Source organism: Rhincodon typus, chromosome 18, assembly GCF_021869965.1.
Source record: "Rhincodon typus isolate 14 chromosome 18, sRhiTyp1.1, whole genome shotgun sequence".
Taxonomy (NCBI): Eukaryota; Metazoa; Chordata; class Chondrichthyes; order Orectolobiformes; family Rhincodontidae; genus Rhincodon; species Rhincodon typus.
In genome coordinates, this window is record NC_063349.1 from 29,303,377 (window position 1) to 29,316,602 (window position 13,226).

Genomic DNA, 13,226 nt, shown 5'->3' on the forward strand with positions numbered 1-13,226 from the left:
TTCGGTATAATGGAAGTGTTCTCTGATTGGAGGGATGTAACAAGTTCCCCGGGAAACTCAGATTTTCACCACATATGTTAATGGAGACTAATGAATTGGGATATATGTAAGTTTATAGTTCATCTGAATTTATGATGTACTGTAAATTATGTAGATAAGAGTAGGGAATGATAAAGGAAGATTTCTTAATGGTGAGAGAATAGGAGCTGCAGAAGAACAAAAAGATTTGAATATCTATATCCCTGAATCACTAAATGTTATGTTGACAACGTCTACCCAACCTCATCCCTCTGCAACGTGGACTAGATCCTTACCAAAGATGTTGCAAAGTTGTCAGATGACTGCAGCACAAGACATCTATTGAATCCCTCTATAACCATAGCCAGTGTATACCACTTCCACCTCAACAATATTAGTGCCGCAAAAGCATTGCATAACCGTGTAGATGGTCAGAAACTAAAGCATAATCCTGATGCATCGTTCGAGGATGTGACACTAGATCGGACTTTGTCCCTTTGGGAATGTTTTTAGAAAACAGAGGCAAAAGTAAAAAACGGAAACAAACTATTACGATTTGCTGGATCTATGTGGGGTGTTGCTGCTACCATAATCTGAACCTCAGCTCTTGTCCTTCGTAACCCACAGCAGAGAACTGTGCACCTATCTGGCAAAGGTCACCACTTGTATCCTGTTGATACTCACTTGAATATAAGAATGTGCATCATATTGGAACCTTGCACTAAACACATGTTCCCTGGTTTCCTGTCCTCACAAACATTACTCCTGAACATAACTACCGACTGATTAAAAACCCACAAACTGGTTGAAACTATCAATGCTGCATCTCACCTATTTCCTAAGAGGAAGCAGTAATGTGGCAGCTATTGTCTCTGGACTGGTAATTCAGGTTAACATTCTCAGACAGGGATTTGATTCCTACTGCAGCAGATGGTGAAATTTTAATTCAATAAATATCTGGTATAAAAAGCTTGCCCAATGTAAACACTGTCAATTGTTGGAAAAATCCATCTGGTTCAGTAATCACCTTTCGAGAAAAAAAATCTGCTGTCTTTACCTGGTCCAGCCCACATGTGCCCCCAGATCCACGACAATGTGGTTGATTCTTACCTGCCCCAATAAATGCTGATCTAGCCAGCGACTTTGGCATTCTATAAAAACATTTTTAAAAATACTCAGCATCCCCAGCATTGTATTGATCAAGGAATTCATTAACAAATGATAAATGCTGTCGAGTGTTGGGCTTTGAACTACCATGGTGAGTGGTCCTTTGTAACAGGTTCAGGACAGGACAGGGTCTCTGCATAAACAACCTCTGTCACTAAATCCTTATGCACTTGTGGAGAGACACAAAAAATGCTGTAAATGACTGAGGAATATCCCTTCCACAGATTAAATGACAGACCAATCACTTAAACTCAGCAAATAGAGAAACATATAAGGGATTTGCATTTTCCAAATGTAATTACTAAAAACTACAGCACACTTCAGAAAAATGTTCAAAAATAAGGACTAATAGAATGTTAGCCTTATTCTGAAGGGAGTTGGAATACAAAAATGAGAAATCATTTTGCTCTCTGTCTGAAGAGTAATTGTGTTCTTTCATGCAGTCTGTATGTTATAAAAGGGGCAGAGAAAGGGAGCTCAGAAATCCAAGTTAACATTCTGAACCTTCAAGCTGAGAAAGCATCGGAAACACATCTGATGCCTCTTTTGTTTAAACATTATAGAACAGTTTTTATCAAAGTGGGGTTCAGCAGATGTCTCTCTTGATTGTATTTTTCTCCTCATTGAGTAATGGTAGATTTTCAGGGTTAGGATTTACTGACCTTTATCTCTCCCTCTCTGTAATCTTGGGATTCTGAAAGGTAAGTGGCTTTGGTGCTCAAATTCACATGGTACCACTTACCTTCCTTTGCTCCTCTGGTCACAGGTTGTTTCTTTCCAGAGCTTGTTGCTAATGGGCACAGCAGTGAGGTACTGTAAAGTTTATTAACAGAAAGTGCAGGGAGAGATAACCTGTGATTGGGGAAGTTTTGGGAAGGTGAGCAATGGCACATGAACATGGGTCTGATTGGGAGACGTTGTTGATTGATCGTCAGGCCAGCAGACTGCTGGTTGGACACTGTGTTTGGTTGAGGCCAGTAACCTAATGGATGTATTTCACAGATGGACAAAGGAGTGAGTGGGGGTAGGGGTTTTGGGAGGAAGGTTGCTGAGTGAGTGGGTTCTGCGGGGAATTAGGAAGAGGGGCTGCAAATTCATATGTTCCATCAAACTGGCTAATCCAGTGAAACTATTATTATAGATATACATTTACCTGTAATGTATAATTGTAATGATTTACAAATGTGTTATCTTTAGAAGGGTTCAGTAAGAATACAGAAAAAGTTAGCAAATTTGAATATGGATTCAGTACCAAAAAAGGTTTAGGAGCCATTGCTGTGGACTGTTATAAGAAAAATGCCAGTATACTGCCACTGTATCCATATGGATATCTAAGAAACCTAAAACAAAAACAGAAATTTCTAGAACAGCTCAGCAGGTATGGCAGCATCTGTGCAGAGAAATTAGAGTTAACGTTTTGGGTCCGGTGACCCTTCTTCAGAATACCATTTTGGTTTCACACTTGATTCCCAGAGTTTATGCATTTACACTTAAAACGCACCCATTACCTTACAATTAAAGCCTTCCTTGACTATGTCACCAAATTTGGTGTTTTAAATTTAATTAAGTTTAAATTGACATAAATCCGATTCTTAATCTATTTCATGTTTCTCAGGCAGCATGTCAGCAGTAGTGTAAAAGATTTTGGGCAACTTGTAAACAAGGATAGAGCTTTACCTCATTACTAACATAATTTGAGACAGAAGGTGCATCAAGATAAATATCAAAAATGTTTCACACCATGATACTGAAGAAAGAAAACATGAAGTAAATGTCTCTTGTCTTTGTTGACATGGCCATATTTAGAATTAGAACCGGGATAGTAAAGGAGATGAACTTGGAAGGAGTAGGGGACAGTGATACTGAAGCAGGCAATTTTTTTGAATTGTGGTGCACAAACAAAAAATTCAGTGTCCTAGAACCGTCAGATAATTAAACAGTGGTAAACATACTCCATTCAAATGGCTATTTCCATTTTATTGAATTTTTATCAAATATGCTATGGGATTTTCTGTACTTTGTCTACTCTTTACAATCATGATTACCAATTTATTTTGGTATTTTCAGGCTGAAACTGCACCATTCTCAAGGGCAAAAGCTAGCTCCAAATGTTTTTAGATTGAACATTTTGGAATAGTAACATTCTTCAATCTTAAACTTGAGCACATTATTTCTTTTATTTGCATTTGCATTTGCATTTCCCAGTAGTTCAGAATACTCAGCCAAATAAAGTTTGATGTTTCACCGTATATATTTAACGTGTCGTAACACTTGGCACCTTTTGACAAATTGTACAATATCCTCTTGGTTTATCATTTCACAACTGCATGATCTCCATGTTCTATCTTGATGGTGTGGATCCTTGATATCTTTGTTCACAAGAAAATAATTTCCGACATATTATCCTTTTGAAGAATCAGAATTTCAAGAACTTCAACTCTGCTTATCAACATATTTGATAATATATACTGCAGAGATTATATCTAGAATATTAAAATACTCATGCATTGTGCTGTTGCAATTAGAATAGTAACTCCAAGAAAAACACAAGCATCTTAATGGAATTTCACCCTGGAAATGCTTTGTTGTCTTGTTGACTTCAGAGTGTATTCATTGGGTAATATGAAGAAATGCTGGGAATTTTTGACACTTGTTGACACCAAATGAATTGTAGCAGTTCAAGAAGGCAGCTCATCTTAAGAACAATTAAGTACTTGCAATAAATGCTGGTCCAACCAGTGAAGCTCACATCCCTGAAATCAAATTTTAAAAAATGCTAGCCAATCATCCCCGCATTGCATGAACAAATAAATACAAAAAAAAGTGTCCTCAATCAGTCCCACTGTATCAGGATTCAATCTCATGAACCTCTACTCTTTCAATGGCAAGCATGTCCTTTATTAGACAAAGGAACCAGTGCTGCACATAATAACCCATTTGTGGTTTCACCAGCGTTCTATACAATTGAAGCAAAATTTATTCGCTGCTGTATTCAAATCCTTTCACGATAAAAACTAACATGCTCTTTGCCTTCTGAATTACTTGCAGAACCAGCATGCTAGCTTCCTACCAAAGTGGATAACGTCAGACTTATTCACAATGTAATACATCTGCTATGCACTTGCCCATCATCTCAGGCTGCAGAAATATCCTTGAAGCCTCTTTGCCTCTTCCCCACAACTCTCATGCCTACAGAGAGGCAGATGAAACCCACCCTTTAAAAATGACAGCCTGCACTTTGTGTTTTCAAGGTGGCAGGCTGATTTGGGAGTTGGACCAAATGATCCAGGAAGAATGAAGGAGGCTGCTAATTCTTGAAGTAGGTTAGGCAAAATGCCTTCCGAGAGACTCCCGCAATCTGTTCAAAGTTTAAAGATAAAGACTAAAGTATGAAATATTCTTCCTTTTTCCACCTTCTCACTCCCCTCACTTTTCTCATCCCATCCATGCCATCAAATACCCTCTACCTACCTCTCCATGACCCCAACATAGTACATGCCAACCCATACCCATCTACACATATCCCCTCCATGATATCTCATACTTGCTATCTTGCCAGTCAACCCCACGGCTCCTTATAGTCTCTATGTCAACTCAGCGAATCCATCTGCCCACCTGAACCATTTAGAGAGACTTGGGCAACTAGGGATGGGAAGTAGGCCATTTACTACAATGTAGAATGTATTGTTGATGAAGTACTCCACAGCAAGGCCTGGACAACAACAGGGGCTGAAGTTGATATGCATCTTGTGGCACATAAGTGCCAGGCAATGACCATCCCCATCAAGAGATGGAACTGACTTGAACCTATATACGAGCATACCCCATGAATGAATTTTAAAAATACACTTTCTATGCACAATCATGCTACTTTTCATGATCCAAAATAATGCCTTACCCACACCAAAGGGAAGCTTACCTCCGTCAAAGTTGTTCAGACCCTTGACTTTCTAAAAGAAATGGACTGAAAACAAACCTGCTTTTACCTAGTCTAATCTCCATACACAGGGTATCACACTCCAGGGACTCAAAAAAACTCATTTCATTGGAGGCAGCTGAACATTTAAATGCCTCTAGAAACTTGTGTGAACTATGGACCACACCCACAAAAATGGGAGATGAGGTGTTTGTGGTGGGACTTGGCATTTCCAACTTCTAGCATTTTCATCACAGCACATTCTCCTTCAAGGTGAACATCTGACCTGAACTTCTCCATTCAGTCGGACTATACTAAAATGTTAGCATAAAATATATATTGCACACTGTGTTTCATTACCTGAGAGTTACATAGTATTGTGCCATGCCTTGGTAAGATTTTATGAACAATATCTAAGTTGCCATGAAATAATCTTCTAAATAATAATCTTTTGTTTTTGTTTTTCAGAGTGTATACAAATGTGACTTCCTCAACCTTCAGCTGCAACAACCCCTCCAGCTTGCTCAAGATGCAATAGATGCCTTTCTCAAGCAGCTAAAAAATCCAATTGATTCTCTTCCAGGAGAGCTGTTTCATGTTGTTGTTTTTTCACTTTTGCTGTCTTACTTTCCTGCCCCTTACCAACGCTGGATCTGCTGTAAAAAAGCTCATGAACTTCTTGCACTCCATGGTCTGCTTCTTATTATCACCCCTGATTCTTCTCACCAAAACCGCCATGCTTATATGATTAAGAGCTGGAAAACTGCCATTGAATCATTAGGATTCAAAAGGTACAAATATGTGAAGTTCTCCCACATGCATCTCTTAGCTTTTCGAAAAATTTCTCTGCAGACGACAAGTGATTTAGTCAGCAGAAATTATCCAGAGATGCTATTTATTCCACAGGATTTCAATCACATAGATGAAGAGGAACACCCAGATGCCAGTTGCCAAGATAGATCAGAAATGGAAGATGACCAGATAGCTTACAGTTTTTTGGAGCTACCCGATGCCCCATATGACTCAGACTCTGGAGAGAGCCAAGCCAGCTCTATTCCATTCCATGAAATGGACGATCCAGTTTTGCTTTTAAGCTAACCTAGGACTTGTCATTTGCTACCAGAGCTGCTGTGTTGCCAAAATAATTCTGCTGCATTATATAACTTGTATAGTATGCAAAATATGCAATACAGTTTGCACATAGAAAATGTGAAAAGTTTACATAGTGGAATACTCTTTCTATTATCTGTTAGAAGATGGAAGTGTTTGAGGGATAAACAAAATATACACCTGGTAATATACTTCAAAAGCAAGAACATCAGTGTAAATCAACAAAAGAAGCTGACTCCTTAAAAGTCAAAGTAAATGTCTGATTCTGCAGTATCTTTTTGTCAGCTTTGAGAATTGGAAGTTACCCTAGTACCTTAAATTCAAAGGTTTTACGAGTGACCATGCCACTCTATTGATAATTGCAGGGGAAAACAATAAAATTTTTACTGAACAATTAGTTAATAGAATTAAAAATTAGGAAAATGTATGCCAAAGCAAAAATGTATTTATGATTTCAGACATAATGGGCATTCTCTGTATTTTATCTTTGTGTTTCTAAATTTCACTTAAATGATTGCATTGTTGCATGTTACCAACTTGTTTGCAGCCAGGACCTTGACTTGTATGGAATATCAATTCTGAAACAAGTGTTGTTTACCCCTAATTTTGTTGCTTGACAAATTTGAAAGGAAAAGGCAAGACAGACTTCTTTTAAGAAGTTACATTTCTGCTGGCTGCCTATAGTTAGGCTATAATTCACACTAATTCTGTTTGTAACTTTGCAGTTAGTCTCTCAGAATTCAATGTTAAATTTTCTTGACAAGCAACTTATTGTGTTCAGTTTTTGAACAAACTGGCATTGGTCTTTTTGAAAAGTATATGCCATCTTGTCCTTGTGATCTTTGGCTGATGATCTTTCAAGAAAGGAAAGTCATTGTAGTGAGGAGAGTAATCAGCATCTGTTGTAAAGCTGTGGTAAGTAAATTGAGGAACAAAGCAAGAGCCTCTTTGCAAATTATATGCCACAAAAGAGAATGGTTGCCTGAAATTTGTGTGTTGTATACATCTGTGCATAGTCAGTAGATTTTTCTTGTTAGTGTTCTTTTCTAGCATGTTGAACAGACAGGTAAATGCATGCATATTATCCTGTTATTAGCAGATATACTTGTCTGAAAAAAAATTTGCATTTATACCGTCAAAAGGAATGAAGCAAAAAGTGTGATTATTTTTCCTGATTGGATTATTAATTGAACATTTAAGCTGACAGTTGCCAGTGAAATCTATAGAATGTGATGGCTTTTTTAACGATCATTGCAATTGTGCTGAAATGGATTACATTCAAATTTAAAACTTATATATGCAATGCTCTTTTTAACTAACCATATTTTATTTTAGAAAAGCACAGTTTTGTCACTTCAAGAAGATTGATCTTATGACATTACGATGCAAGGGAACTTCAATTCACATTGTAGTTTTTAGCTGTGGATATCTCTTTCCCTCTCGGCATGTGAAGAATCATCTACATATATACCATATATATGACGGAGTGGATACACATTCCCAAATTATAGTTACCTGCTTCAGAATAGCTTGTTTGCCTTTTCTGTATGAGGTACCATTAAAAAATCATTTGATGCATGGAGTCTATATATGCAACCTTTCCAACCGGAGCAATTTACTCGAAACTCATTCTCCAGCCCTTTTCTTGTATTCCCCTACATTTATCATTTCAAATACATAATCAGGTTACTTTAAAAGATTTATACATTTTGTAAAAGCCATTTATGATAAAAATATCCCATGCTCTAATGACTCAATGAAGGCAAAAAAATTCTAATTTATCCTCTTTGTTCTACTGGTGGTAATTCAAATCTGTGGCCTTTATGTGCTAATTTTTGCAAAGTTTCCCATTAGCAATATTCTAATATTTCCTCAACTACATTTAGGTCCTGCCAGCAACCAGGCCTGTTACCTGCTCAATATTGAAATACATTCTTGTCTTTTAGTAGGTATTCCAAGATCACATTTAAATAGGTACAATAAACTGCTGGTACTTTTCAAATAGAGTTCGAATGAGATGACAATTGTCCAAAAGGCTATAGAAAGAATATGTTTTCCTAGAATTTCTAGTTTGCTGCCCCAAGTGTGAGGTAAAAAAATCAAATAGCATTCAAAAGACAATTTTCACAATGCTGATAGTTGTAAGGAAAACAGGCTCCCTTTCTTTAATGGCTGAATCAAACAACGATTTTTAAAATTTCTTTCTAACTTCTTAGTGCTGAACTGTTGACTGGCTAAGCAGTGTGTAGCATCCTGAAGGACGGAATCTCACTCTGCTTTGCCGTGATGATTTGGGTCTTACTTTTGAGCTAACCTACACAAATTTTGAATTGATGCAGTTAAAATCATTTTTTTTGAAGGGTTCACTTGTAACGTAACATATATTTAGTTCATTTAGTAACAGTATGTAATCATTAAATGCAATCACTTACATATCCTGTCTGAAAATTGACCTTGAATTATGTAGTATATTTCTCAATTTGCATGTTCCTAAGTGTCAAGCTACTGATCTCTACAACTGTGAAGCACATTAACAACACTAACTATAATAGATGTATGCATTTTTGCATGCTGTTTCTTTTTCAAAAGAATAAGATATTGTTGCTTCTACCACCAGCTTAAACGAGTCCCAAAACCCATTCATTCCAGCTTTTACGAGTGCACTGTATGTAAAGAAATTAAAATACTGTAGTTCATAAATAATGCAAAGATAATTCAATAACAAATTGATACTGAAATATGTTTTAATATATCACACTCAGTTTCAATTTCTGTTTTCATTCATTAATCATTTATGAATTTTATAAATGATCAAAGCCAGCAGTTGAGAAAAAGTTGAACAGGATTATGTGTTTACTTTTTAAAACAAATATTTCAGTGGCAAATTTATAGATGCAGAAGAATGCCATGATTCCCTGTGGCCTAGATTTTTAAATAGGTTCATAGCATTTATATGGAGCTTTGATAATTGCAGCTACATGGGTACAATCTGGTGGTAGATCAAAGCTATATTTTTGATCCTACTGAAATACAAGGATTTATCTCATTTTAAAAGTTTGCATTTCTTGTATACATATAATTTTAAGTTTAAGAAACACTAAACAAATAGTTAATAAGTCGTGTGTGGGTTAAATGTAGGTTTGATGTTTTTATATGACAAACTAAAAAAGCCTTTTTTATTCAAATCTTTCACAGCACAATTCTGCATAACAATTTTTGTAGTATAGATGTGCAAAAAAGATGAATATATTATTGAAACTTAAAAGGATGTTACTTTGCTCGATATTTCAATATGCACAAGTATCCTGTTCACCAGCCAAAGGTTAGCAGGTAAAATGGCATTTCGGAAATGCCACTGTGTGGAATTGTGTTTCAATGTTGCATTTTGTGAAAAGTTTTACCTCATAATGAGGTTTTGCACTTAAACCTTGTGATCTGGGTTACAACTATTTTGCTTTACATTTCAGCTGATACTCTATCTGCTCTGATTTAGACTTTAATAGCTTAAATTGGTTTTGTTCTAATTAATTTCTGTAGTGTTAGAACTAAAACTTGGCATTCCAGTGAAGATTTCAACAGCTTTTTTGTTTGCCATTCAGATTTATTCGAGTTGGTTTACTTATTTTTAAACTGGTCATGTTGTGAATATTCACCGTTGTAGACGCCAAAGACTGAAATGGCATTTTGCTTGGGGGCCATTATAGTGTGATTAGCTAGGAACTTAACAATTTGAAAAGTGTCAAATTCTATTAATACCTTTCTAATTTGGACAGAAAAAAATACACCTTAATTTATTTTGAAAACAGTAATCTGAAAGTTCTTTGTTTCAAAGAAATCCACATTTTCAGAAAGCAATTGCAAGTAACCATAAACCTTGTAAATTTTTGTTCTCCTTAAATTTTGCATTACAGCAACAGCTAACTTATTAGAATTGGAATTGTTGAATTTTCATTTTATCTATTGACTTGAGAAATATAACTAGACTATTTAACAAGCGGTTATAAAAATCTTCATCTGAATTTACCAATGACAACTTTTTAGTTAACCTTCTTATAATAGCGTTTAAAATATGAAGACAATATTCAAGTCGTGATTTCTGAAAATGTGTATCATTAAAAAAAAAGAAACTATAAATTGTAATTTGACACTAACCTCCTGCCTTGGCATTAATGCCCAAGTGTTGATTTGCTGAATGGTATGGTTGATACTAATAGATATAAAAACCTTAAACTTGTTTACTGAGTTTATCATTTCTTTAAGTATTTGCATATTTCTACATCTGTATATCTATATCGGTTGGACAAAGTGATGAAAAATTCATATTATGCCAAATGGTACCTTTTTAGTTATTGCATCAGTATCAGATCTTACTAAAATGAATGTGACCTTTTCTACTGTATGTAAAATTCATTTTTCTTACTGGAAGTGCTTCAAATTATACCTGTTGACAATGGTCACTTAATATGGTGAAACTGCATTGTAATATATCTGTGGTTTTCTGAGTGTCAGCTGTGTAGTTGCTAAGGCAATAAATTTTCAAGGTACATTACTGTGCATTTTTCTGACTGAAATATAGTGTTGGAGTATGTAGTACTCCTTTTTAGCATTGCAAACTACATATACTGACTATTCTGACGAGCTGAGAATTGATTATTTTGTCTTTAAAAACGTGTCAAAATATACAGTTTTCATGACAGCTGTTGTAACTCAGGAAAAGTGAAATATGAAAATTTAATCAGGCTTTGAAAGGATGTGATGAATCTCTGTCAGAAATCATTCTTAATGTGCCAATCTTAAGTTTGAGAAAATTGTTTCAATTTTGAAACAAAAAAGGATATCACTATTCAAATAGAAAGTTCTCTGCTAGAGTATGATGGAACTTGCCCTGAAACTTGCATCATTTCTTTCCTGCTCACCTTGAAACATTTTCCAGTGGTATTATTTAGTTCAGAATTTGCTTGTCAGAAATGGTTCTACAATATTTCATTTTTATAGCACCTTTCACAAAATAAAGGTACTCCTAAATATCTTACTGCCATTAAGTAATTTTGGCCTATGTGACTGAATTTTACCTTGCCTAATGTGCCAGGAGTAGGGGGCTTGTGAAAGCATGAGAAAACTGGAAGCTGGGGTTGTCCCATGTGCTATGCAATTTTACCTTCACAGTGTGACATCACAAGTAAGCCCTTTGCCCAGGAGCCGGACTGACAGCTTCCAGTCAGACAGGAGAAATCCAAAGGAGGCTGCAAACTGAGGCCGGGTTGTGGCTCAGAGCTGAGGTTAGAATAGGGCTAAAGGCCTCAGTGGGGGTGGTGTCTGTGGGCAGGTGGAGTTATCAGACACCTAAATGAGAGGGCCCCAAAGCTCTGGAATGCGCTACCTACACTTTTCTACCACTCTGCTACCTCCTTAATGACAGTCCTTAAAAATCTATTCCTTTGAGCTCACTTTCATCATCCTATTTTATATTGCTATGATCCCCATAGAGAACAACTTTTCAGAAAAAAGTTCATTTCCCAGCAACCATTGATAAATGGAAACAACAGTGCACAATTTCACATTTTGAGATTTTTACTGAAACAAACTAAAGTGAACATATATTTAATATTACTTAATAGACAAATAATATACCGAACTACAGGAAAAGTAATTCCCCATTGAGTAATAAGCTCAACCAAAGTATTTTATGCGGCGATCCCAACAGATATGTAGCCATGAAGATTCAATTCAAAGAGTATCCTCATTTCAGGAGCTTTCCTACTACTAAGGCAAGTCTTTCTGTGTTATTTGAACATCATTTCACTCGGTTTTCTGAGTATTTCCACATTGACTTCTGGCAGCAAGCCCCATAAATGCACAAGTTCCATCTCTTCAAAAAGACAACCAGTTCCCATTTTCATCCTGTTCACTGCTACCATTAAAAAAAATGGTGTCTTCTACCTTTCGTAGGAGCAGCTGTTTCCATCACCCTCTCATTGGTTTCAATTTGTGCATGACTACTTAGAAAAAACACATGCTCCTGTTTTGAGGCAAAATGTGAAAACTGGTTACTTGATTCTCCAAAAGTTCCATTTAGAAATTACATGGGCCTACTGTGTAATTTAAGCCTCTGTTCTCTTGAATTTAGGAGTATGAAAGGGAATGTCATTGAAAAGTATGTGATTCTGAAGTGGTTTCATAGCCTAGACATTAAGAGATTGACTCCAGTGATCAGAGAACATAAAACATAGAGCTACATTTTCAAGTTAAGGGGTTGATCACTTGGGAATGAGATGGGGAGAAATTATTTCATTCATGGTGTTGTCAGTCCTAGAATTCTATGTTCCAAAGGGTTGTGGATGCACATATGTTGAATAAAATTAGGACTGGGAGCAATAGATTTTTTTGTGTCTCAGAGAATCTAGAGATATGGTGAGGGCACAGGAAAGTGCAGTTGAACTTCACAATCAGCCATGAATGACTGAGCAGATTTGATGGGCCACTTGATCTACTCCTATTTCTTGTGTTCTGTCTCCAGCCACATCACTCCCCATTCAGAACATTCTGCACCACAGTAATAATTTTTCTACAACACAAATAAAATTGTAAACATTTTAATAATTAATTTACTATATGCAGTACAGATACTTTTCCCTTGTGTGAGAGTTCACTATTAAATATTTGTCTTGGCAGCATTATATGGCTTACCCTTACATGTGTGATGATTTAAGTTCTTATGTCTGGCTTGTGAGAGTAACTTGAGTCCCAACTCACTTGAAAATTAGAAGTTCTTTTACTACTTTCAATTCTTCCAACCCTGTGCAAAATGTAACATTTTCATTTTGCAAAGATTGTGCAGCATTCCCACGTGCTTGGTGAAAAACAAAAACATAGGAGATAGGAGCAGGAGGAGGCCATTTGGCCCTTTGAACCTGCTCCACCATTCTTCACAATCCTAGCTGATCGTCCAACTCAGTTGCCTAATCCTGCTTTCTCCCTATAACCTTTGATCCCATTCACCCCAAGTGCTATATCT

The 13,226-nt window shown here is 36.3% G+C and overlaps 1 protein-coding gene across 1 annotated transcript in view; it reads left to right on the top strand.

The window, feature by feature from the left end:
• Positions 1 to 10,757, top strand: part of bmt2 (base methyltransferase of 25S rRNA 2 homolog) — a 77,842-nt gene extending 67,085 nt beyond the window's left edge. Inside the window, exon 5 of the mRNA XM_048607901.1 lies at positions 5,570 to 10,757. Within this exon, the coding sequence (XP_048463858.1) occupies positions 5,570 to 6,199 (630 nt within the window). The 3' untranslated portion in view covers positions 6,200 to 10,757. The remainder of the gene's footprint in view (positions 1 to 5,569) is intronic.
• Positions 10,758 to 13,226: the final 2,469 nt, after the last annotated feature.